The 27,424-nt window shown below is 44.0% G+C and overlaps 1 protein-coding gene across 7 annotated transcripts; it reads left to right on the forward strand.

Moving 5' to 3' along the window:
• Positions 1-10,448: 10,448 nt before the first annotated feature.
• Positions 10,449-24,623, forward strand: AAMP (angio associated migratory cell protein). Of its 7 annotated transcripts, none has more exons than XM_073647414.1 (12): positions 10,450-10,758; positions 14,314-14,496; positions 16,189-16,341; positions 16,567-16,686; positions 16,870-17,009; positions 19,153-19,297; positions 19,515-19,598; positions 19,828-19,943; positions 20,261-20,364; positions 22,048-22,138; positions 22,657-22,811; positions 23,350-23,562. In XM_073647414.1, exons 1-12 carry the CDS (start codon positions 10,737-10,739, stop codon positions 23,423-23,425), a joined length of 1,389 nt encoding a protein of 462 aa, XP_073503515.1. In that variant the 5' UTR covers positions 10,450-10,736; the 3' UTR covers positions 23,426-23,562. The 7 variants fall into 7 exon arrangements, with proteins under 7 accessions (XP_073503516.1, XP_073503515.1, XP_073503518.1 ...); XM_073647417.1 differs by lacking the exon at positions 10,450-10,758 and adding an exon at positions 13,670-13,827 and having other exon boundaries at positions 14,317-14,496; XM_073647416.1 differs by lacking the exon at positions 10,450-10,758 and adding an exon at positions 13,671-13,827.
• Positions 24,624-27,424: the final 2,801 nt, after the last annotated feature.

The raw sequence follows: 27,424 nt of genomic DNA on the forward strand, positions 1-27,424 counted from the left end.
ATTCCCCAAGTGATTCTGAGTCTAGGACCCTGGAAATCTATCCTGAATAGTTATTTCCAGCAGTCTCATAGACAATGAATGGAGCAGAGGTGCATTTAGTTATTTTGGCAGCCTCATAGACAATGAATGGAGCGGAGGTGTACTTAGTTATTTCCGGCAGTCTCATAGACCATGAATGGAGCAGAGGTGCACTTAGTTATTTCAGGCGGTCTCATAGACCATGAATGGAGCAGAGGTGCACTTAGTTATTTCCGGCAGTCTCATAGACTGTGAATGGAGCGGAGGTGCACTTAGTTATTTCAGGTGGTCTCATAGACCATGAATGGAGCAGAGGTGCACTTAGTTATTTCCGGCAGTCTCATAGACCATGAATGGAGCAGAGGTGCACTTAGTTATTTCAGGCAGTCTCATAGACCATGAATGGAGCAGAGGTGCACTTAGTTATTTCCGGCAGTCTCATAGACCATGAGTGGAGCGGAGGTGCACTTAGTTATTTCAGGCGGTCTCATAGACCATGAATGGAGCAGAGGTGCACTTAGTTATTTCCGGCAGTCTCATAAACCGTGAATGGAGCGGAGGTGCACTTAGTTATTTCAGGTGGTCTCATAGACCATGAATGGAGCGGATATGCGCTTAGTTATTTCCAGCAGACCCATAGACAATGAATGGAGTGGGGGGGGGTGCAATTAGTTATTTCCGGCAGTCTCATAGACCATGAATGGAGAGGGAATTCTGTAAGTTCCGGCAGACCCATAAACAATGAATGGAGCTATTTCCAGCAGTCCCAACTTCCGCTCCATACATTGTCTATGGGACTGCCATAAAAAAGCGATCGCACCTTCACTCCATTCAGGATGGAGCTGCAGCACTGCAATGTCAGGATCCCTGGGGGTCCCGGTGGTCAGACCCTCGGCAAACAGCAAGTTATCCCCTATCCTTTGAATGATTTTTTTGGGAATAACCCTTTAAGACTTTTCCCTCAGGATCAAAAGGGAACGTTTCTGAAGACTGACGTTTCGTACGACAAGCGCTGGAGTAGAAAGCGCTAGGTGTATTGCGTCACGCGTATTATTCGGTTTGGCGCCTCTTTTTTGCTGTCTATGCACCGGAGAATGTGCGCACGTATCATGTGCAAAATAAGAAAAACTGTAAAAAAAAAAAACTGCACTGAGTGAACGCGCTGCAGAGATTGCTCAGTCGTTTTGATTGCAGCCAGGGTCACAGCGCAGGAGGATGGGAGTTGCACCGGGCGCGGACAGTATCACTTGTAAAATAAAGATGCTTTTTATAATGCACTGAATTGTAAGCTGCGTTTTGTTAGCAAATTCTGATGAATATAGTACAGTGATAAAAACCAATTCAGGCTGCTGCTCTGTCCTTCCCCCATGCTTTACACTGCAGCTCCACTCAACTAGAACACAGATGCAATAAGCGACTCCAGCGTAGCTGCATGGTCGATTTGTTTCCAGTCTTGTCAAAGCCTCAGGCAGCAGCTCTGTCCCCCATGCTTTACACTGCAGCTCTGCTCACTTACAGCACAGATGTAATTAGTAACTGTATCTTAACTGAACTGTCTAATGTATTTCAAGATTGTACCTCCAGTCTCAGGCTGCAGCTGTGTCCCCCATGCTATACACTGCAGCTTTGCCTGTTCATAGTAGCTGTGTGTAAAAGCAAATCATCAGCCTGGAAAGAAGATTCCTACTAGAGCGCGGACAGAGTATATAAAGTACAAGAGACCAAACCAGCAGTGAGCAGGAAGATTATAGGAATCAGGATGACAACCACTATGGCTGCATTATAGCACTTGCCTGGAGGGGGTGCTGGTGCCTGGAGTGGCATTAATATCAGACTTTCCATAAATCAATAATACACATGAATATAAGAAACTTTCTAATATATGTTATCAGAAATCTGACTCTTTCTCCATTTATGAGCTCCTTCTCCTGAACTCAAGTGCAACTGCTCGCTCACTGAGGGGTCAGGTTACAGTTGCCAATTAAAATATCTATGTGGAAAAGAGGGGAAGAGCAGAGACAAAAAGAAGCACAGACAAACTGCTGCTTGTAGTGTTTTAGAACCCACACAACCTGGATTCACAGCTATACTATAATGGCTTCCAAGCTGTTGATTTCCTGTATTTTATCTTACTCCAGTGCTGGATTTACAGATACACCGCTCAGTACTGCCGCATAATGTCCTATAGGCTGCAACTTTCTATAAATATTTAAATTACATTTATAGCTTTTCTATAATTTCTCCTGATTAATTTGCTCAGTCTTGGTTTACTCAGTCCTCCATCCTGCAGTTTTCTAGTAAATGTTATATCTCACCCCAGTGCTGGATTCACAGTTACAGTGCTTATTACTGATGTATAGTGTCCTCCATGCTGCAGCTTTCTAGTATATCTCACTGCCGAACTGGATTCTCAGCAACACTGCTTAGTACTACTGTATAATTCATAGCATCTCCTCCTTCCTGATTAATTTGCTCAGTATTACTTTACACTGACCTCCAAGCTGCAGTTTTCTAGTAAGTGTTATATCTCACAATGGTGGATTTACAGCTACACTGCTTATTACTGATGTACAGTGTCCTCCATGCTGCAGCTTTCTATCGTTATAAAGCACCCCATTTCTGAATTAACAGCTACACGGCTTAGTATTGATGCATAGTGTCCTCCATGCTGCAGCTTTCTAGTGTTATAGCTCACTGCAGAGCTGGATTCACAGCTACACGGCTTAGTATTGATGCGTAGTGTCCTCCATGCTGCAGCTTTCTAGTGTTATAGCTCACTGTAGAGCTGGATTCACAGCTACACGGCTTAGTATTGATGCGTAGTGTCCTCCATGCTGCATCTTTCTAGTGTTATAGCTCACTGCAGAGCTGGATTCACAGCTACATTGCTTAGTATTGATGCATAGTGTCCTCCATACTGCAGCTTTCTAGTGTTATAGCTCACTGCAGAGCTGGATTCACAGCTACACTGCTTAGTATTGATGCATAGTGTCCTCCATACTGCAGCTTTCTAGTGTTATAGCTCACTGCAGAGCTGGATTCACAGCTACACGGCTTAGTATTGATGCGTAGTGTCCTCCATGCTGCATCTTTCTAGTGTTATAGCTCACTGCAGAGCTGGATTCACAGCTACATTGCTTAGTATTGATGCATAGTGTCCTCCATACTGCAGCTTTCTAGTGTTATAGCTCACTGCAGAGCTGGATTCACAGCTACACTGCTTAGTATTGATGCATAGTGTCCTCCATACTGCAGCTTTCTAGTGTTATAGCTCACTGCAGAGCTGGATTCACAGCTACACGGCTTAGTATTGATGCGTAGTGTCCTACATGCTGCATCTTTCTAGTGTTATAGCTCACTGCAGAGCTGGATTCACAGCTACATTGCTTAGTATTGATGCATAGTGTCCTCCATGCTGCAGGTTTCTAGTGTTATAGCTCACTGCAGAGCTGGATTCACAGTTACACTGCTCAGTACTACTGTATAATGTCCTCCATGCTGCAGCTACTGAACATGCGCTATATAGAGACAAGTAATAAGGAATCCCTCATGTCTGTGGGTGCGGTGTATGGGAGACATCAAAATAACTCATCTCCATTTACTAGCTCAGAGACAACTGAAAATTTGCCAGAAATAGTTATTCCTCATTTATACGTACAGGACAACTTATTCTGAACAATCACCTGGAACGATAAAGCTAACTTACTGGTAAATTTCACTTATTTTTATTTCAAAATGATTTTTAATACATAAAAAAAAGCTTAATATTCAGTTAAGTTGCACCCACACATCATATACAACGCAACATATCCAGAGAAGTCCAATGCGGGGGCTCCATTTCTGGATATGAACTGGTTAAGTATCGTGACAAAGAAAAAATAAAATAAAATGTGAATGCGACTCCCGATTTGTTCCCCGTGTGTTCTCGCTTCTGGCCAGCAGAGGGCGCAGTGGCTGCCGTTACGCCGGTCGGGTGAACCTGCCGCTCGTGTATTCCCCCTTGTTGGCGTCTCGCATTCGCTGCCGCGCTTTCATCTGCTCCACGCGCCTCTTGTCAACTTTGTTCTTTGCAAAAAGGAACAGCAGGATGCCGGACGGGAAGCCGATCACCCTGCGGGAGAAAGAACATGGCGTCCGGGCCGCGGAGACTGTAAAGGCGAATATGGCTGCATCACCAATACCATGACATTTATGTGATTAACTCCTTTAATCCATGCCAGAAAGCTGTAAAATGTAGAAGGGGTCCAGGTGGTGCCAAGCCCATCCCAGAATGATGTCTGCACTGAACCCCGACCCCAGGAAACCAATGGAGATGTATATGATCTACAGGAATTTCACACAGGAGATCACAGACATGGCATTTTAAGAGTTAAGCTGGACTTCCCCTTTAAAGGCGTGCTACAACCTTGATCAAAGACATACTATTGATGTAAACCTCTGCTGAAAAGGGGTATTATACTCCAGAGCTGAGCTCACTATTCTGCTGGTGCAGTCACTGTGTACATACATTACATTACTGATCCTGAGTTACATCCTGTATTATACTCCAGAGCTGCACTCACTATTCTGCTGGTGCAGTCACTGTGTACATACATTACATTACTGATCCTGAGTTACATCCTGCATTATACTCCAGAGCTGCACTCACTTTTCTGCTGGTGCAGTCACTGTGTACATACATTACATTACTGATCCTGAGTTACCTCCTGTATTATACTACTGAGCTGCACTCACTATTCTGCTGGTGCAGTCACTGTGTACATACATTACTGATCCTGTGTTACATCCTGTATTATACTCCAGAGCTGCACTCACTATTCTGCTGGTGCAGTCACTGTGTACATACATTACTGATCCTGAGTTACATCCTGTATTATACCCCAGAGCTGTACTCACTATTCTGCTGGTGCAGTCACTGTGTACATACATTACATTACTGATCCTGAGTTACATCCTGTATTATACTCCAGAGCTGCACTCACTATTCTGCTGGTGCAGTCACTGTGTACATACATTACATTACTGATCCTGAGTTACATCCTGTATTATACTGCAGAGCTGCACTCACTATTCTGCTGGTGCAGTCATTGTGTACATACATTACATTACTGATCCTGAGTTACCTCCTGTATTATACTACTGAGCTGCACTCACTATTCTGCTGGTGCAGTCACTGTGTACATACATTACATTACTGATCCTGAGTTACATCCTGTATTATACTGCAGAGCTGCACTCACTATTCTGCTGGTGCAGTCATTGTGTACATACATTACATTACTGATCCTGTGTTACATCCTGTATTATACTCCAGAGCTGCACTCACTATTCTGCTGGTGCAGTCATTGTGTACATACATTACATTACTGATCCTGAGTTACATCCTGCATTATACTCCAGTGCTGCACTCACTATTCTGCTGGTGCAGTCACTGTGTACATACATTACATTACTGATCCTGAGTTACATCCTGTATTATACTCTAGAGCTGCACTCACTATTCTGCTGGTGCAGTCATTGTGTACATACATTACATTACTGATCCTGAGTTACCTCCTGTACTATACTACAGAGCTGCACTCACTATTCTGCTGGTGCAGTCACTGTGTACATACATTACTGATCCTGTGTTACATCCTGTATTATACTCCAGAGCTGCACTCACTATTCTGCTGGTGCAGTCACTGTGTACATACATTACATTACTGATCCTGAGTTACATCCTGTATTATACTCCAGAGCTGCACTCACTATTCTGCTGGTGCAGTCACTGTGTACATACATTACATTACTGATCCTGTACTGATCCTGAGTTACATCCTGTATTATCCTCCAGAGCTGCACTCACTATTCTGCTGGTGCAGTCACTGTGTGCATACAGTACATTACTGATCCTGAGTTACATCCTGTATTATACTCCAGAGCTGCACTCACTATTCTGCTGGTGCAGTCACTGTGTACATACATTACATTACTGATCCTGAGTTACATCCTGCATTATACTCCAGAGCTGCACTCACTTTTCTGCTGGTGCAGTCACTGTGTACATACATTACTGATCCTGAGTTACATCCTGTATTATACTCCAGAGCTGCACTCACTATTCTGCTGGTGCAGTCACTGTGTACATACATTACATTACTGATCCTGTACTGATCCTGAGTTACATCCTGTATTATACTCCAGAGCTGCACTCACTATTCTGCTGGTGCAATCACTGTGTACATACATTACATTACTGATCCTGTACTGATCCTGAGTTACATCCTGTATTATACTCCAGAGCTGCACTCACTATTCTGCTGGTGCAATCACTGTGTACATACATTACATTACTGATCCTGAGTTACATCCTGTATTATACTCCAGAGCGGCACTCACTATTCTGCTGGTGCAATCACTGTGTACATACATTACATTACTGATCCTGTACTGATCCTGAGTTACATCCTGTATTATACTCCAGAGCTGCACTCACTATTCTGCTGGTGCAATCACTGTGTACATACATTACATTACTGATCCTGAGTTACATCCTGTATTATACTCCAGAGCGGCACTCACTATTCTGCTGGTGCAGTCACTGTGTACATACATTACATTACTGCTCATTAGTTACATCCTGTATTATCCTCCAGAGCTGCACTCACTATTCTGCTGGTGCAGTCACTGTGTGCATACAGTACATTACTGATCCTGAGTTACATCCTGTATTATACTCCAGAGCTGCACTCACTATTCTGCTGGTGCAGTCACTGTGTACATACATTACATTACTGATCCTGTACTGATCCTGAGTTACATCCTGTATTATACTCCAGAGCTGCACTCACTATTCTGCTGGTGCAATCACTGTGTACATACATTACATTACTGATCCTGAGTTACATCCTGTATTATACTCCAGAGCTGCACTCACTATTCTGCTGGTGCAATCACTGTGTACATACATTACATTACTGATCCTGTACTGATCCTGAGTTACATCCTGTATTATACTCCAGAGCTGCACTCACTATTCTGCTGGTGCAATCACTGTGTACATACATTACATTACTGATCCTGAGTTACATCCTGTATTATACTCCAGAGCGGCACTCACTATTCTGCTGGTGCAGTCACTGTGTACATACATTACATTACTGCTCATTAGTTACATCCTGTATTATCCTCCAGAGCTGCACTCACTATTCTGCTGGTGCAGTCACTGTGTGCATACAGTACATTACTGATCCTGAGTTACATCCTGTATTATACTCCAGAGCTGCACTCACTATTCTGCTGGTGCAGTCACTGTGTACATACATTACATTACTGATCCTGAGTTACATCCTGCATTATACTCCAGAGCTGCACTCACTTTTCTGCTGGTGCAGTCACTGTGTACATACATTACTGATCCTGAGTTACATCCTGTATTATACTCCAGAGCTGCACTCACTATTCTGCTGGTGCAGTCACTGTGTACATACATTACATTACTGATCCTGTACTGATCCTGAGTTACATCCTGTATTATACTCCAGAGCTGCACTCACTATTCTGCTGGTGCAATCACTGTGTACATACATTACATTACTGATCCTGTACTGATCCTGAGTTACATCCTGTATTATACTCCAGAGCTGCACTCACTATTCTGCTGGTGCAGTCACTGTGTACATACATTACATTACTGATCCTGAGTTACATCCTGTATTATACTCCAGAGCGGCACTCACTATTCTGCTGGTGCAGTCACTGTGTACATACATTACATTACTGCTCATTAGTTACATCCTGTATTATACTCCAGAGCTGCACTCACTATTCTGCTGGTGCAGTCACTGTGTACATACATTACATTACTGATCCTGAGTTGCATCCTGTATTATACTCCAGAGCTGCACTCACTATTCTGCTGGTGCAGTCACTGTGTACATACATTACATTACTGATCCTGTACTGATCCTGAGTTACATCCTGTATTATACTCCAGAGCTGCACTCACTATTCTGCTGGTGCAGTCACTGTGTACATACATTACATTACTGATCCTGAGTTACATCCTGTATTATACTCCAGAGCTGCATTCAATATTCTGCTGGTGCAGTCACAGTGTACATACATTACATTACTGATCCTGTATTGATCCTGAGTTACATCCTGTATTATACTCCAGAGCTGCACTCACTATTCTGCTGGTGCAATCACTGTGTACATACATTACATTACTGATCCTGAGTTACATCCTGTATTATACTCCAGAGCTGCACTCACTATTCTGCTGGTGCAGTCACTGTGTACATACATTACATTACTGATCCTGTACTGATCCTGAGTTATCTCCTGTATTATACTCCAGAGCGGCACTCACTATTCTGCTGGTGCAGTCACTGTGTACATACATTACATTACTGCTCATGAGTTACATCCTGTATTATACTCCTGAGCTGCACTCACTATTCTGCTGGTGCAGTCACTGTGTATATACATTACATTACTGATCCTGAGTTACATCCTGTATTATACTCCAGAGCTGCACTCACTATTCTGCTGGTGCAGTCACTGTGTACATACATTACATTACTGATCCTGAGTTACATCCTGTATTATACTCCAGAGCTGCACTCACTATTCTGCTGGTGCAGTCACTGTGTACATACATTACATTACTGATCCTGAGTTACATCCTGTATTATACTCCAGAGCTGCACTCACTATTCTGCTGGTGCAGTCACTGTGTACATACATTACATTACTGATCCTGAGTTACATCCTGTATTATACTCCAGAGCTGCACTCACTATTCTGCTGGTGCAGTCACTGTGTACATACATTACATTACTGATCCTGTGTTACATCCTGTATTATACTCCAGAGCTGCACTCACTATTCTGCTGGTGCAGTCACTGTGTACATACATTACATTACTGATCCTGTACTGATCCTGAGTTACATCCTGTATTATACTCCAGAGCTGCACTCACTATTCTGCTGGTTGCTGGGAATATTTGGGTAGACTGCAGTAGTTTCTGCTCACCATGCATACCCCACTTTCTTCATGGGATTCTGAGCTTTGGCCCCGGCGACATACAAGTTGCTCCTGTACTCCGGAGCCTCGCTCTTTGGGGCGGCACATGATGGGGAGGTTGTGTGCACAGATTTGGCGTTTTCGGTTATTGGAGGTCTCAGGAAGTTCGTTCTTCTGTAGATTGAGCCTGAAATCAAAAATATTATACAGATATAGAAAAACAAGAGTGGACTGTGCATGATACTGCGCGCACACTGCGGGGCCTCGTACCGCGCAGCGGTCTATGGCGGGGCCTTGTACCGTGCAGGGGTCGATGGCGGGGCCTCGTACCGCGCAGGGGTCGATGGCGGGGCCTCGTACCGCGCAGGGGTCGATGGCGGGGCCTCGTACCGCGCAGGGGTCGATGGCGGGGGGGGGGTTGTACCGTGCAGGGGTCGATGGCGGGGCCTCGTACCGCGCAGGGGTCGATGGCGGGGGGGGTTGTACCGCGCAGGGGTCGATGGCGGGGGGGGGTTGTACCGCGCAGGGGTCGATGGCGGGGGGGGTTGTACCGCGCAGGGGTCGATGGCGGGGGGGGGTTGTACCGCGCAGGGGTCGATGGCGGGGTGGGTTGTACTATGCATGGGTGTATGGCGGGGGCTTGTACCGCGCAGGGGTCTATGGCGGGGCCTTGTACCGCGCAGGGGTCGATGGCGGGGCCTCGTACCGCGCAGGGGTCGATGGCGGGGCCTCGTACCGCGCAGGGGTCGATGGCGGGGCCTCGTACCGCGCAGGGGTCGATGGCGGGGCCTCGTGCCGCGCAGGGGTCGATGGCGGGGGGGGGTTGTACCGCGCAGGGGTCGATGGGGGGGGTTGTACCGCGCAGGGGTCGATGGCGGGGTGGGTGGTACTATGCATGGGTGTATGGCGGGGGCTTGTACCGCGCAGGGGTCTATGGCGGAGGTTGTACTGTGCGGTGGAGAAGGTATAATCTCAGTACAATCTTATAAGACGTCATCACTGCATATAGCAGGAATCACATCTACACAATGGAGAGACATTATCTCATCACTAATAAGAACTATAAGTCCCAGCACACCCTGTCAGTCTGATCACACAGTGCCCCTGCCCTCCACAAGTCCTCTCCTCTCTACAGCACCCATCAGACCTGCACCATCACACCATTAGACACCTGCAGCTCCACATCAAACATGCACAGCCCCCATAACTCGCCCTGGGTTGCCCCCATTACCCCAGCAGCTCCTGACGCCCTCTGACATCAGCGCTGTGACCCTGGAGGCTGCCATCTTCTCTGAGCTCTGCCTGCACACAGCTGCATCTCCTGCTTCCTGTGGAGCACATTGCATTGTGGGAGTTGTAGTTTTCGGGTGCAGAAGTTTTTTCTTCTTGTGACTGCAGCCTGAGGCTCTTTCTTCTGCTCTCGGTTGTCAGCACAGGTTGGATTTTTTTCTGGCGCCACTCTAGGGTAAATACAACGTATTGTCCCTTATGTCACAGTTTGGGACAGGACGGAGATCACAGGAAGTCGCCATTGTTTTATGGTGTTCTCCATGCAGTGTGGATGACAATGGGAACTTTATTCTCTGGGTCAATAACAATACTCAGATATGAAATTTATATAGTTATTTTTGTACAATAAAAAAATCCCACTTTCTTTATAAAAAAAAATATAGATTTTTGTGCTGCCTTTATAGACCCAGAAGAAATGCAACTTTCCGTTATTGGAGGTAAGTGAAGATTCGTCTTCTGCGGGACGACTTGTAGTTCTCCAAGGCTCCATTATAAGGCACATTTCAGTTATTGAAAACTTTTTAATTTTTTTTATTGTAAAATAAAGTGACTTTTGTAATTTTTGTTAACTCTTACAGCTTGAAAGAAAACCATTTGTATTTCCAATATTTCTGCACAATTTTGTCCTAAAGCTACATCAGAATTTCACATAAGTCCTAAAAGTAGATAAAGAACAAAATGACAGAAATGAGCTAAAAATATTAGATCTGGTCATTTTTTTCATTGAGGAAAATTATCCCAATATCAGGTGTCTGTGAGTGGTAAAAGTAAGTGAACCTTTAGGATCAGCAGATAATTTGAAGGTGAAATTAGAGTCTGATGTTTTCAATCAATGGGACGACAATCGGGTGTGAGTGGGCGACCGGTTTTATTTAAAGTACAGGAATCTATCAAAGTCTGAAATTCACAACACAACACGACTGTGTATATGTATCATGGCCGGAACAAAGGAAACTTCTGAGGAGAAGAAGAGTTATTGATACTCAGACTGGAAAAGGCTAAAAACCATCTCTATAGAGTTCAGACTCCACTAATCCACAGTCAAAGAGATTTACTACAAGTGGAGGAAATTCAAGACCATTATTACCCTCCCCAGGAGCGGTTGACCATCAAAGATCAGTCCAAAGGAATCGTGCATAATAGTCTGGAAGGTCACAAAGGAACCCAAGGTAACCGCTAAGTAACTAAAGGCCTCTCTCACATTAGTGAATGTTTATAATACCATCAGGAGACACTGAACAATGGCATGCAGGGTAGGACTGTCAGGAGAAAGACGCTGCTCTCCAAAAATAAGATTGCTGCCTGTCTGCAGTTTGGTAAAGATCAGCTGGAGGAGCCAGAAGGCGATGGGAAAAATGTTTTGCAGACGGATGAGACCAAAATACAGTTTTTTTGGTTTAAATGAGAAGCGATATGTTTGGAGAAAGAAAAGCCGTAAACTAAAGTGTAGGAACCTCCTACACTGTGACACAATGATACTACCGCCACCGCGTATCAGGAACGGCCGCCATCACTGATGGAACAATGAGTTCTAGGAAAATGTCCAGGTGTCTGTCCATGAGCTGAATCTCCAAAGAACAGGGGTCACGGCAAGACGCCCTAAAGCCACAAGTCTTTCTACAAAACAAAGAATAAAGGAGAAGTTCTGGGAAGTCACAGTCCAGACCTAAATCCTATAGAAATATTGTGGAAGGTAATGAGAGAAAACCGCCAACATAGCAGAGGTGAAGCTGTTCTGTAGGGAGAAAAAAGCTAAAATTCCTCCATCCGATGTGCAGGAATAATCAGCAATTACCGGAGACTATTAGATGCCGTTATTGCTGGACAAGGAGATCACACCAGACACTGAGGGTAAAGGCCATGGCCCCACTATCAGTATTCGGTCAGTATTTTTTCTCAGGAGTGGGAGCCAAAACCAGGAGTGGGTGATAAATGCAGAATTGGTGACTTGTTTCTATTCTACCTTTTCTCTGATTGTTCCTCACCTGGTTTTGGCTCCAACTCACGAGAAAAAATACTGACCGAATACTGACCGAATACTGATAGTGGGGCCGTGGCCTAAAGGGGTCACTTACTTTTACCAATCACAGACATGATATTGGAACGTTTTCCTCAATAACAAAATACATTTTAGAAGTCTGATATTTGTGTCTCATTTGTTTGATTTGGTTCTTGAATTTTAGGATTTGTGCAAAAATCTGATGTTTTAGGTTAAATTTCTGCAGAAATCTGGAAAATTCTGAAGGGATCAAAAACTATGCAGATTGGTGAGGGAAAGTTATCACAAAGGGACATAACTAGAGGGTGCAGGGAGGACGCGCTGCAATGGGGGATGTGCTGCAATGGGGGATGTGCGGAGGACGCGCTGTTATGGGGGATGTGTGGAGGACGAGCTGTTATGGGGGATCTGCGGAGGACGCGCTGTTATGGAGGATATGCGGAGGATGCGCTGTTATGGGGGATCTGCGGAGGATGCGCTGTTATGGGGGATCGGCGGAGGATGCGCTGTTATGGGGGATGTGCGGAGGACGCGCTGTTATGGGGGATGTGCGGAGGACGCGCTGTTATGGGGGATGTGCGGAGGACGCGCTGTTATGGGGGATGTGCAGAAGATGCACTGTTATGGGGGATCTGCGGAGGACGCGCTGTTATGGGGGATGTGCGGAGGACGCGCTGTTATGGGGGATGTGCAGAAGATGCACTGTTATGGGGGATGTGCAGAGGACGCGCTGTTATGGGGGATGTGCAGAAGATGCACTGTTATGGGGGATGTGCAGAGGACGCGCTGTTATGGGGGATGTGCAGAAGATGCACTGTTATGGGGGATCTGCGGAGGACGCGCTGTTATGGGGGATGTGCAGAAGATGCACTGTTATGGGGGATGTGCAGAAGATGCACTGTTATGGGGGATCTGCGGAGGACGCGCTGTTATGGGGGATGTGCAGAAGATGCACTGTTATGGGGGATGTGCAGAAGATGCGCTGTTATGGGGGATCTGCGGAGGATGCGCTGTTATGGGGGATCTGCGGAGGACGCGCTGTTATGGGGGTACTGCGGATGATGCTCTGTTATGGGGGCTCTATAACCCCACAATGTTAGGGCTCCGGTTACATTTCCGGGCTTTTCACGCTTCTTTACTTTACCCTAATTTCCAACTTTATGACACATTTCCGCCTTCACAGAGGAAAATGGCAAAGTGAAACTACAATCCCCAGCAAACCCCCTGCGAGCATGCGCACTGCACCTTGTTTATGTGCCCAAACTGCGGTGTCACTCTAACGTGCTGGGACAGGAGACGTTTGTGATTGGTTGATGTCTGGCACCTTGTGATTCTATTGGCAGCGGAGAGGCCCGCCCTCGCCTCAGCTGACGGTTCAGGTTAGGTTGCGGGGTGTGCTTGGAAGGAGGAGCGCCCACGTGTGTCTGGCGGCGGCTGCAGGCCGGAGAGGGTGCGAGGGGTTTCCCCGCGGCGGCGCCTCAGTCTCCGTACACCGAGAAACTTTACTGTAAGTCCCTCCGGCTTCAGTCCCCTTCTGGGGCCCCAACTACAACCGGAGACACGTGGGGGTGAAAGTGTTAACTGTCTGGAGGGTCCCAAGAGCTACATGAGTGGGTGTGAGGTCAGGGCTGCTCTTACCACGTGATTTCCAGGCATGTAGTCTCACGTGACTCTGAGTTTAGTAAGTCTTGTATCACTAGTTCCCCGCGGTCAGACTCGCTGATTGCTGTCAGTGACTAGGAGCATCTGAAGGAGAACAGGTAGAGAGGAGTGATACACCGCACAGCTGAGGGTTCGCTACACTTGTATTCAGTCTCCTGGAGCGTCTGATACATTGTAACAACCCTCCAGCTGTGAGAAGTGTGACGTCTGCTCCGGTTCTCAGCCCTGGATGTGAGTCTTATGGAGTCACCCGGCCGTTCCTTCCACTGCTGAGGGTCTGCGCCTCTGCGTCATGCTTTACCTTTCTGGTGCTCTCTCCCTGTGTCATCAGCAGCAGCCGCCACCCTGTGTCCCGGTGATCGGAGGGCGATGGAAGGAGCGGGGGCCGGTGCCGGAGGAGGGGCTGGGTCGCCCAGTCCGGAGCCTGAGGAGGGGGCCGCGGCCGCTGTGGACTTTCACGATGATGAAGAGATTATTGAGGTCCTGGAGCTGAATGAAGGAGAACCGGACCCAGGTAGGTGGTCTGGCCCCTGTGTAATGGTGGGATGGACCCCGCTGCTGATCTCGGGTATACGGGGGTCCCGAGCTGACCCCTCTGTGCTGTCGCCAGTACCTGCCTCTGACAGCACCGATCAGTGCAAGCGCCGGTCTCTGCTGTGACACCTTGTAAGTCCATCTAGTTCAACCCATAGCCTAACATGTTGATCCAGAGGAAGGCAAAAAAAACCCATGTGGCAAACACTAAGCTCCACATTGGGGAAAAAAATTCCTTCCTGACTCCATACGACAATCAGACTAGTTCCCTGGATCAACGCCCTATCAAGGAATCTAGTATATATAACCTGTAATATTATACTTTTCAAGAAAGGAATCCCGGCCCTTCTTAAATGTTAGTAGTGAATCCCTCATTACAACATCATGCGGCAGAGAGCTCCATAGTCTCACTGCTCTTACAGTAAAGAATCCACGTCTGTGATTATGATTAAACCTTCTTTCCTCCAGACGTAGAAGATGCCCCCTTGTCCCCGTCTCAGGCCTCAGAGTAAAAAGATCAGTAGAAAGGTCTTTGTACTGTCCCCTCATATACTTGTACATAGTAATAAGATCACCCCTAAGCCTTCGTTTTTCCACAGTAAATAACCCCAAGTGTAATAACCTGTCTTGGTATTGCAGACCCCCCAGTCCTCTAATAACCTCGGTCGCTCTTCCAATGTGTAATGCTGCTGTCAGTCTCAGCTGTCGTCATCTGTGTGTTGTGCCCCTGGTGCGGTCCGTTCTGGCTTTTCTCGCCGGGTGCAGATTACAGGTTCAAATCCGTTAGAGAGGCAAAAAGAAAGTAATTTTAAGTTTTGTTTTTTTTTTAATTTATTAAAAAGGTTAGAAAAAAGCAAAAAAAAAAGTTAAATCTCTGCTCTTTTTCCCATAAAAAATAAACTTATTCAGCGTCACCACATCCAAACAGTCAGAGCCATCCAAATATACAATGATTAAGATAAAAGCCATAAAAATAAAAAAAAAATAACAATGTGCCAGAATTGGTGTCCAGAAAATTGCCCAAAAGAAAAATACCGCCAGGAATACCCACAGGAAAATTGCCCACAAGGAAAGTTGCCCACACGGTTAATATGACATCAGTTATCACCTCCCCCCTGACCTGTAATATGCTATAAAGCTCTGGAGCCTGTGTGCAGTGTGACCCCTGCTGTACCAAATTCTCTGTGTGTGAATACAGCCTTAGCCCTCTTTAATAAACTGTTACTTTGTGCTTGTGGGAATTCATGGCTGTGGGCATTTTTCATGGAGCCGCCATACAGATCCATGTGTGGGAAGTGAAACAATCTAGTCTCAGAAAATGACGACACAAATGCAATTTTTTATTTTTTCGCGGAGTTCAGAATTTTTTTTTTTTTAACATAAATAATTGAAAAAAATATGCAAGTTTGTCTTCTGCTTGCTGTCAGTGAATGAGAATATCCCTGGTAATGTCTATAGAGCTGTCCTGGTGTAGAAGTGGCAGAAACTGCCCTAAAAGTCGCAAAAAACTTTTAGAACTTTTGCAAAATACTCTGCACTTATCCTAATTCTTCCCTTGTGTGGCGGGTGCATGGAGGACCCCTGGCTGCTGCTCTCGGTGACCAATGTTTGATCCTCTATGGGGGTCCCGTAGGCGGTCTTCCAGGCTTTAGATTCCTTCTCTGATCCTCAGACGACCTGGCCAGCGACATGGAGGACGTGGACTTTGCTGATGAACCCGAAGATGGAGAAATGGGGGATGAGGAGTGGGACACGGAAGATGAGGGTGTGGAAGAAGGAGCCGAACCTCACGATGACAGTGAGCTGACTTACTCCAAGCACACAGGTACCTGTATGGTTCATTTTCACCATCTCTGCTTGCTGTCAGTGAGTGTAAACATTCTCATTTACTTCTAGAACATTTCATTGACAGCTGCGATTTTGCTACAAATTGTATCCATTAGCAACATAATCTGATGTTTGTTACAATGTGTTGGTGCAGCTGTTTAGCAATGCTTGGGATATGGGGTTGCAGTCTGCATTTTATGTCTTTGCTCTTCTCCTTGTTCAGCTTCTGTGTTCTGCGTCAGTCTGGACCCCAAGGAGAATAATCTGGCAGTGACTGGAGGAGAGGATGACAAGGCCTGTGTCTGGAGGATCAGTGACGGAGAGACGCTGTTTGAGTGCACGGGTGAGTGTCCTGTGTGACGTCCTGTCACTGACTGCACCGGGCACAATGCGCCTAGGTGACCGTTCACACCTGATGGTGAACATCTCCTCACCGGGAAATCCTATCTGTAAACCAAAAACAAGAAGAATGAATGCAGAAGCTTCATAATCCTCTGTACCCTGATCTGTCATCACCTATTCCCAGGTCACAAGGACTCCGTCACCTGTGTGACATTCAGCTATGACTCCACCATGGTGGCAACCGGAGACATGAGCGGCCTCATCAAGGTATGGAAGGTGGAAGACATGCAGGAGATATGGTCGTTTGAAGTGGCTGACCTCGAGGTAAAAGGTCCATGATAGCAGATTTATTACTGTACGTAGGGAGCAGTATTATAGTAGTTATATTATAGTACATAGGGGGCAGTATTATAGTAGTTATATTCCTGTACATAGGAGCAGTATTATAGTAGTTATATTCTTGTATATAGGGGCAGTATTATAGTAGTTATATTCTTGTACATAGGGGCAGTATTATAGTAGTTATATTCTTGTACATAGGAGCAGTATTATAGTAGTTATATTCTTGTACATAGGAGCAGTATTATAGTAGTTATATTCTTGTACATAGGAGCAGTATTATAGCAGTTATATTCTTGTACATAGGGGCAGTATTATAGTAGTTATATTCTTGTACATGGGGCAGTATTATAGTAGTTATATTCTTGTACATGGGGGCAGTATTATAGTAGTTATATTCTTGTACATAGGGGGCAGTATTATAGTAGTTATATTCTTGTACATAGGGGCAGTATTATAGTAGTTATATTCTTGTACATAGGGGGCAGTATTATAGTAGTTATATTCTTGTACATAGGAGCAATATTATAGTAGTTATATTCTTGTACATAGGAGCAATATTATAGTAGATATATTCTTGTACATAGGAGCAATATTATAGTTGTTATATTCTTGTACATAGGGGGCAGTATTATAGTAGATATATTCTTGTATATAGGGGCAGTATTATAGTAGTTATATTCTTGTACATAGCAGCAGTATTATAGTAGTTATATTCTTGTACATAGGGGCAGTATTATAGTAGTTATATTCTTGTACATAGAGAGCAGTATTATAGTAGTTATATTCTTGTACATAGGGGCAGTATTATAGTAGTTGTATTCTTGTACATAGGGGGCAGTATTATAGTAGATATATTCTTGTGCATAGGAGCAGTATTATAGTAGTTGTATTCTTGTACATAGGGGGCAGTATTATAGTAGATATATTCTTGTACATAGGAGCAGTATTATAGTAGTTATATTCTTGTACATAGGAGCAGTATTATAGTAGTTATATTCTTGTACATAGGGGGCAGTATTATAGTAGTTATATTCTTGTACATAGGAGCAGTATTATAGTAGTTATATTCTTGTACATAGGGGGCAGTATTATAGTAGTTATATTCTTGTACATAGGGGGCAGTATTATAGTAGTTATATTCTTGTACATATGGGGCAGTATTATAGTAGTTATATTCTTGTACATAGGGGGCAGTATTATAGTAGTTATATTCTTGTACATAGGGGGCAGTATTATAGTAGTTATATTCTTGTACATGGGGCAGTATTATAGTAGTTATATTCTTGTACATATGGGGCAGTATTATAGTAGTTATATTCTTGTACATAGGGGGCAGTATTATAGTAGTTATATTCTTGTACATAGGGGGCAGTATTATAGTAGTTATATTCTTGTACATAGGGGCAGTATTATAGTAGTTATATTACAGTACATAGGGAGCAGTATTATAGTAGTTATATTCTTGTACATAGGGGGCAGTATTATAGTAGTTATATTCTTGTACATAGGGGCAGTATTATAGTAGTTATATTCTTGTACATAGGGGCAGTATTATAGTAGTTATATTCTTGTACATAGGGGCAGTATTATAGTAGTTATATTCTTGTAGATAGGAGCAGTATTATAGTAGTTATATTCTTGTAGATAGGAGCAGTATTATAGTAGTTATATTCTTGTACATAGGGGGCAGTATTATAGTAGTTATATTCTTGTACATAGGGGGCAGTATTATAGTAGTTATATTCTTGTACATAGGAGCAGTATTATAGTAGTTATATTCTTGTACATAGGGGGCAGTATTATAGTAGTTATATTCTTGTACATAGGAGCAGTATTATAGTAGTTATATTCTTGTACATAGGGGGCAGTATTATAGTAGTTATATTCTTGTACATAGGGGGCAGTATTATAGTAGTTATATTCTTGTACATAGGGGGCAGTATTATAGTAGTTATATTCTTGTACATAGGAGCAGTATTATAGTAGTTATATTCTTGTACATAGGGGGCAGTATTATAGTAGGTATATTCTTGTACATAGGGGGCAGTATTATAGTAGTGTTATTCTCTCTCTTTGTCGGTGTTGTATTACTTTTGGCGTCATCTCCGCAGTCTTTCTCTTGCAGTGGTTGGAGTGGCATCCTTGTTCCCACGTGTTGCTTTGTGGTACAGCAGACGGTAATACCTGGATGTGGAAAATACCCAGTGGAGAGTGTAAAACTTTCCAAGGACCCAACTGCCCGGCTACCTGTGGACAGTTCTTACCAGACGGTGGGTTTTCATTAAGTTTTTGGCCTCTTATTCATTTCTTAAGCTTTTTATTGTAATAATTTGTAGTAAGTAATACAATAATGGTATAATTTTATTTTTATTTTTTTTCCATTTTCAATAAAATATTTTCTTTTTCTGTGTCTGTTCGTTTTTCGTTCTACCTACAGATATAAAATCTTAAACTTTTTTTTTCATTTCTTTTTTTTTTTTTGTGAAGGCAAGAAAGCTGTTGTTGGCTATGAAGATGGAAGTGTGCGGATCTGGGACCTGAAGCAGGGGAACACGCTGCACGTCCTGAAAGGTAGCACAGCGCTCCTAGTGGACTCTCTGTGAAGTGCAATGTTAAACGGGATCTTCTTTAATATTTTCATCTTTTATCGACCCAACTTTGTGCATTATTTTTTATTTATTTTATTTTTGGGGGGGGTGGGGTAGAATAGCTGTATAATAACGCTGCAGCTGCTGTCTCTTATATTTTCTCTTTAGCTGGTGATAATAATAATTACTTTTCTCTACAATTTGCCTTTCAGGCGCCGATGCCCATACAGGACCTCTGACGTGTGTGTCGTCCAATGTCGACGGTAGCCTAATTCTCAGTGGTTCTGTGGATTGCGACACAAAAATGATGAACACGGCCACTGGGAAGGTGAGGATGTCAATGTTCAGCTCATCCTGCAAAAAAAATAAATAAAATAAATTAAATAAAAACTCCCTCAATCTTCAATGGCAGCGCAAAAGAAAATGGTTTTCAAAGTTTTACCTTTGGGAAAAAAAAAAGTAGAAAAATAATCCAAAATCAGGTTGATGTAGTGCGGTACAAATGTAAGAAAAATAATGAAACTCAGAAAACTTTTTTTTGCCTAAGAAAAAATAGTGTTTTCCATCTCAGTCTGTCCTCCGGCGTCTTCTCTCTTCATTTATGTATCGCAGGTCGGTTTCATCATTCTCCTTTTTTTTTTGCAGGTTGTCGGAGTTTTCCGGACAGAAAGTAACGTCTCCAAAGCCTCCAAACGGGAGGAAGGGGAAGCGGAGACCAATTCGGTGGAGTCGGTGGGATTCTGCAGCGCGTAAGTGACAACATCTGTTATATCTTATATTAACCCCTTCCCCGACACACACGTCTTAACGCTAGGTCCAGGTGTGCGGAGCCGGCGGCTGCCTGTTACTGGCTGCTCAGATCGCTGCTGTTTAACCATTTAGATGCCTGCTGTCAATCACTGCGAGCAGCATTTATATGGCTTAATCATTGGAGTTCTTATCCACCAACTTCCATCGTTCACCCCCCCAGCATGATGGGTTGTGAAAGCAGCCGGAGGGGTCTCGTGAAAGCCCCTATAGCTGCGATCTTAGTCCTATGAAGCCCAGCCCTGTATATCGCAATATACTGCAATACTCTGGTCCAGCAGCATAAAGTACAAGCGATCAAACCATCCCAGCTTCCGGTACCCTAATGGGAATGAAATAAAAAAAAAAAAAAAAAAAAAAAAGTTTAAAATATATAAAAGTTTAAATCGCTCCCTTTAAAAAAATAAATAAACATATTTGTTACTGAAAAAGGTTCGATCTATGCCAATATAAAATGATTTTTACGTTAAATGTCGAGGGGAAAAATCAAAAATCCCCTTTTTTTTTTTTTTTTTTTTTGGGTTCCCGCAGTTCTCATAAAATATACAAAAAAGTGATAAACCCAAATGTTAGAAATACCCCAAAGTAGTGCTGCTAAGAACATCAGTTCAGTGCACAGAAGCCCTCACACTGCTCCATCCGCATATAAAAGTGAAGTCGCCACAATTTTTTTTTTTTTATTTTTTTTTTTTTTACTAATTTTACATTTTTTTTATTATGAGAAAAACAAAATGATCTGGACAAGTTTGGCATCGCTATAATCTACGGACTTGGAGAATCGTGTTGCTCGGTCATTTCTACCGCACACCGAATGCTGTAAAATAAAAATGTGACGGACAACTTTTTTTTTTTTTTTTCTTACCATCCTCCCCACTTTTGGATTATTTTTCCCCGATTTCCAGGACTTTATATGGTAAATTTTGATTATCGTTGTACAAAACTACAACTCGTCCTTTTTACTGTTATGTGAAAGGAAAGGTAAAATAGTTATTTATGGCTTTATGAACAATGGGAGGAAAAAAAACAAAAACTTTAAAAACTAAATATTTTTCAGGTTCCTTAATGGGTTAATGACACTCAGTGCTATTAGTACCTTTACTCCTAATAAAATGGTGGTGTGGGTGCATGTGACATTATATAAATAGTTTTTGCTATGTATGTATCTTGTGTGGTGTTTTTTTTTTCTTGCTGTTTGGAACACCCCTACATTTCCAGTGTACGGTGGTCTGATCCACAGTGATGCAGTCAGTTGGGCAGAGGAGCTCGCAGCATCTTGGAACAGACCATTCTCTACACATAATGGAGGGGTGACCTCGCTAAACATTTAAACTTTTAAAGCACATTTGGCAGTTAGCGTTATATGCCATAAGATGCTGATTATTATTTGTTGTTTTTTTATTTATTACTATTTGGTGTCCAATGGTCTGAAAGTTTTGATAACGATCCATGGGACAAAAGTAGTTATAGTGATAATATAGGAGATATATAATATGAATTTAAGGTCCTCAGAAAATAATCTGCCCCCCGTGATGTCTGCACATGAAGGTCGGCTCCCCCCCTCCCCCCCCGTCCTGCACAATATGTATGGAGATATAGATACGTATTAATCATGTCGGTCCTTGCAGTCTGCCTCTGGCCGCGGTCGGTTACCTGGATGGAACTTTGGCAATTTATGACGTTTCCACCCAAACTCTGCGACACCGGTGTCAACACGAAGTGAGTGGCGGCACTTTTCTGCTTTTTCTGCAGCGGTTGCAATCTTGCTCCAATATCACTATAAATGTTCATCTGGGCTGTATGATACAATTTGTGGGATTGGTGCCTGCCATTTTATCACCATTTTCTTCACTGTTGATTAATTATGAAAATAATCTTTTATAGGGGTTAGAGACATTTATTCCAACTTCCCCGCATTAATAAGAGTGGCCCCTAGAGGGAGCTCAATGCATTCTGTGTTATCACGGAGTCCTGAGCTCCCCCCAGTGGTGACACCGACCATTACATTTTAGTATCTATGAAGGGGATTTGGAGCTTTGTATCAGACAAGCTGATGATTATGTGATTTAACCGCTTCTTTCAGTGCATTATTGACGCATATGTCTGACGTATTTGCAGACTTCTGCTTGGTGAAGCTTCTGTGTCTTTATGTGACACTAATCTTTATATGAGCAGCATTGTGTGTGCAGGATGCTGGTGTCTGGGGGGGGTGTAACCTCCGTCCCTCTGCTTTCTAGTCCGGCATCGTACAGCTCCTCTGGGAGGATAACTCCCCTGTGGTCTACACCTGCAGCCTGGATGGGGCTGTCAGGCTGTGGGACTCCCGATGTGGAAAAATGATCAGCGAATACTGCGGCCACACCGCCGAGATCCTGGACTTTGCACTAAACAAGTGAGTATTTGTCCCAGACCCCACGGTGGTGATCTACAGTGTCAGGGGTGAATCCTGCACTATAGGGGAGAAGTAGAAATGAACCAACATGGACCAGTTACCTGGATCTAATAATTATCTGAAATATTGCAGAATTCTGCAAAAAAGACAAACTCAAGAGGCTTGCTTTCCAGCATGCTGTAAAGTATATGGTTAAAGGGGTCATCTTCTTTTTAAAAACTTGCCGGAGGGAAAGGAAGCAAATAATTTAAATAAATATGGATTACTTGCGCCCCCTGAACCCTCCCGGTGGTCTGTGCACGGGCTGGAGGGGCTGAAGTCCTGTCCATTCAGTCACATGACTGCAGAGCTCACTGATTGGCTGCAGGTGATGGAGCGGTGCGGTTCCTGAGTAATGGGTCGGGGCCAGTTTTTTTTTTTTTTTTTTCATTTTTCTGTATTTAATGTAAAAAAAAAAAAAAACTAAAGACCCTCGCATTGATAACATTTTGTGGGTGATACAATGTTACTACATCTTCTTTCTGTTCTTGTGTTTCAGAGACGCTTCCATTGTGGTCACTGCATCCGGGGATCACAAGGCGAAAGTATTCTGCGTGCAGAGACCCGACCGTTAGAGGCGCCGTCCACTCACTGTAACGCGCAGACGCCCCCTGCTGACCGGAGGCCGGAGCTGTCACTTCTGTTCTGTACACGTTTCATAGGTGTGGACGCTTTCTTACGTCATACGGACATCCCCGTGTGTGTGCGGAGATGAGCGCGTGGTGGCCGCATGTTTCTGTCTTTCACACTCTTATTTTTGGGGGGTGGTGGGGGGGAGGGTTGTATGAAATATTAATATTAAGGGAATCCACTACTGAGCAAAAGTGAGAGACGGTGGACACCGCTCAGCCGCACACAGTGGGGGGCGCCGTTATATGAAATTCTGCTCCTCTCGCGGGGAAAAAAAAAAAAAAATATTTAAAATTATTCTAAAATATATATTCCTATCAAGAGGCTTCCACCAAGGACTTGTGTCTCGTATCATTTCAGTCTTTATTCGGACTTCCTAAATTTTCCTTCCTTTTAACTGGATTAATATGAAAAATACTTTTTTTTTTTTTATTATTATTATTATTTTGCTTCTATCCAAAGTGACAAGTGAGAGCGAAGTTGTTTTTTTTTTTTAAGTTTTTACACGTAAGGGCTGTTCATATTGTTGCTTTTGCATTCGTAAAGCTTTTGCGTAAGAAAAAAAAAAAAGATGAAATAAACGATATAATAATTATGTATAAATCTATGCATCTCGCTAATACAAATCAGCAGGAATCTGGGGGTGGAAATGTATTTTTTTTTTTTCTTGTTGGGGTCCATGTACTTTAATATACCAGACGTTGCATTTTTAGGAAGATAAATGCAAGAGGAGAAGAAGAAAAAAAAATAAAAGCGCCCTATAGTGCAACCTCTATTGTATCCGGCGGCCACTTTACCGGCCGCTACTTTTATACATGTGCCGCGGTGTCTATGGCTGATATACCTGTTCTTCACCATATAATGGGGGCATCTGCTGCTTTCCCTGGGGTCGGTTCTCTATCAGGTTGACCCTCCCTCCCACAATGGCGGCTTATTCTGTATGAAGCTCAGGTAACGGGATCGCAGTCCTCGGCCGTGGTCATAATACCGGAATCCACATCCGTGTGTCTCCCTGTGATCTGATCTGCACCTCAAAATCGCCCCCCCCCAATGAGGCTCGTGACCGCGGCGCTGATTATTTATATGACTCGTATTACTGTGTGTGATGCTGTAGAATTAAAGAGACGAAGCTTTCTTACACCAGACGCTCGTTTGTGGTTATTTTCTGCTTTTTTGTCGCTCTGGTTGGTATCAGTTGAAATAATGACCCGTAAAACAGCAAAATAAAGATTAAAAAAAAAGTAACACTAGATTTTTCTTTTTATTAATTTGTGTTGCAGTTCATATCAAAAAATCTATAATTTTTTGTTTTGTTTTTAAGATATAGCCGTCCTTGTGTGTGTTGTATTCCCTTTAAAATTTCAATAAAAATAACAAAAATACAAGAATGATACTTTACAGCTGCTGCACTTTGCATGGAGGCTGCAGGGGCGGAGCCTAAAGAACACTGGTGTCGTGCTCCGCCCCCAGAGTTCGTGTGATACAATGTATCAGCTTCAGAAGGGGCTGCTGGAACAGTGGTGACTGCTGGGGGTTGTGGTTCCTGATGTGACTATAATGTGATGCAATGAATCGTTTCCATTTGTGCCACTCACTGAGAAGGAGATATAACCCTGATAGGAGTTGTAGTACAGGCCATATTGGTTGTTCAATCGGATTTCCTAGCATTTGAGGAGTTTGCATTGTTTAATGGGTCAGAGTCCTATAAGTCATTCAGCCAGTAGGTGGCGCCGTTGTCCTGGTATCCACAGATCAGTGTGGTACCACAAGCAGCAGCAGTTCTGAGCTGCAGACCCGTTACATGCTCAGACTTTGGGTTTCACAGGTGGACGGAGGTTCAGAAACCGGCTGCTGCAGAATCTCAGACGAAGCCCAAAATAGAGGCTGGAGAAATCAATAATAATCAGCACTAACAACAAACCGCTGATAAATCTCCATCCTTGGATTCCTTCTATATTGGTGACCTCGGCAGCTCAGAAAATCCCAAAGTCTCCGACCGATATAAAGAGGCACAACCAGAGCTGTGGAGTCAACGTCTCTGAGTCTTTGTCCATTTTGGTGGCGTCTTTATAAAATGGACCGACTCCTAAAATATATAACACATTGGGTGCAGTAGTACAGTGCAGGATGTGCTGCAAATGTTTTCATAAGAATTTGGGAAAGTTATGAAATGTCCTATAAATGTCTCTTCTGTTCCTGATATAAGGATGTCAGCTTTTAGTTGACATGAATCGCGGCTGCACTTTATGTACACGCTCAGCAGTGACCAGTGCTGCACTTTATGTACACGCTCAGTAGTGACCAGTGCTGCACTTTATGTACACACTCAGTAGTGACCAGTGCTGCACTTTATGTACACGCTCAGTAGTGACCAGTGCTGCACTTTATGTACACGCTCAGTAGTGACCAGTGCTGCACTTTATGTACACGCTCAGTAGTGACCAGTGCCTCACTTTATGTACATGCTCAGTAGTGACCAGTGCTGCACTTTATGTACACGCTCAGCAGTGACCAGTGCTGCACTTTATGTACACGCTCAGCAGTGACCAGTGCTGCACTTTATGTACACGCTCAGTAGTGACCAGTGCTGCACTTTATGTACACGCTCAGTAGTGACCAGTGCCTCACTTTATGTACACGCTCAGTAGTGACCCAGGCTGCACTTTATGTACACGCTCAGTAGTGACCGGGGCTGCACTTTATGTACATGCTCAGTAGTGACCGGGGCTGCACTTTATGTACACGCTCAGTAGTGACCCAGGCTGCACTTTATGTACACGCTCAGTAGTGACCCAGGCTGCACTTTATGTACACGCTCAGTAGTGACCGGAGCTGCACTTTATGTACATGCTCAGTAGTGACCAGTGCTGCACTTTATGTACACGCTCAGTAGTGACCGGTGCTGCACTTTATGTACATGCTCAGTAGTGACCGGGGCTGCACTTTATGTACACGCTCAGTAGTGACCCAGGCTGCACTTTATGTACACGCTCAGTAGTGACCCGGGCTGCACTTTATGTACACGCTCAGTAGTGACCAGAGCTGCACTTTATGTACATGCTCAGTAGTGACCCGGGCTGCACTTTATGTACACGCTCAGTAGTGACCAGTGCTGCACTTTATGTACACGCTCAGTAGTGACCAATGCTGCACTTTATGTACACGCTCAGTAGTGACTAGTGCTGCACTTTATGTACACACTCAGCAGTGACCAGTGCTGCACTTTATGTACACGCTCAGTAGTGACTAGTGCTGCACTTTATGTACACGCTCAGTAGTGACCGGGGCTGCACTTTATGTTCACGCTCAGTAGTGACCAGTGCTGCACTTTATGTACACGCTCAGTAGTGACCAGTGCCGCACTTTATGTACACGCTCAGCAGTGACCAGTGCTACACTTTATGTACACGCTCAGTAGTGACCAGTGCTGCACTTTATGTACACGCTCAGTAGTGACCAGTGCTGCACTTTATGTACACGCTCAGTAGTGACCCGGGCTGCACTTTATGTACACGCTCAGTAGTGACCAGAGCTGCACTTTATGTACACGCTCAGTAGTGACCAGTGCTGCACTTTATGTACACGCTCAGTAGTGACCAGTGCCTCACTTTATGTACATGCTCAGTAGTGACCAATGCTGCACTTTATGTACACGCTCAGTAGTGACCAGTACTGCACTTTATGTACATGCTCAGCAGTGACCAGTGCTGCACTTTATGTACACGCTCAGTAGTGACCAGTGCTGCACTTTATGTACATGCTCAGTAGTGACCAGTGCTGCACTTTATGTACATGCTCAGTAGTGACCAGTGCTGCACTTAATGTACACGCTCAGCAGTGACCAGTGCTGCACTTTATGTACACGCTCAGTAGTGACCAGTGCTGCACTTTATGTACCTGCTCAGCAGTGACCAGTGCTGCACTTTATGTACACGCTCAGTAGT

The sequence above is a fragment of the Phyllobates terribilis genome, unplaced genomic scaffold (genome assembly GCF_046119375.1).
Source record: "Phyllobates terribilis strain yellow unplaced genomic scaffold, ASM4611937v1 Scaffold_9__5_contigs__length_417890890, whole genome shotgun sequence".
In the NCBI taxonomy this organism is placed as follows: domain Eukaryota; kingdom Metazoa; phylum Chordata; class Amphibia; order Anura; family Dendrobatidae; genus Phyllobates; species Phyllobates terribilis.

Excerpts from the sequence above, each read along its gene's own strand:
- AAMP (XM_073647414.1), top strand. The coding sequence starts at position 10,737 with ATGCAACTTTCCGTTATTGGAG. Across the intron at positions 16,342-16,566 it reads GACTTACTCCAAGCACACAG|CTTCTGTGTTCTGCGTCAGT; the intron begins GTACCTGTATGG and ends CTCCTTGTTCAG. Across the intron at positions 19,298-19,514 it reads TGGACAGTTCTTACCAGACG|GCAAGAAAGCTGTTGTTGGC; the intron begins GTGGGTTTTCAT and ends TTTTTTGTGAAG.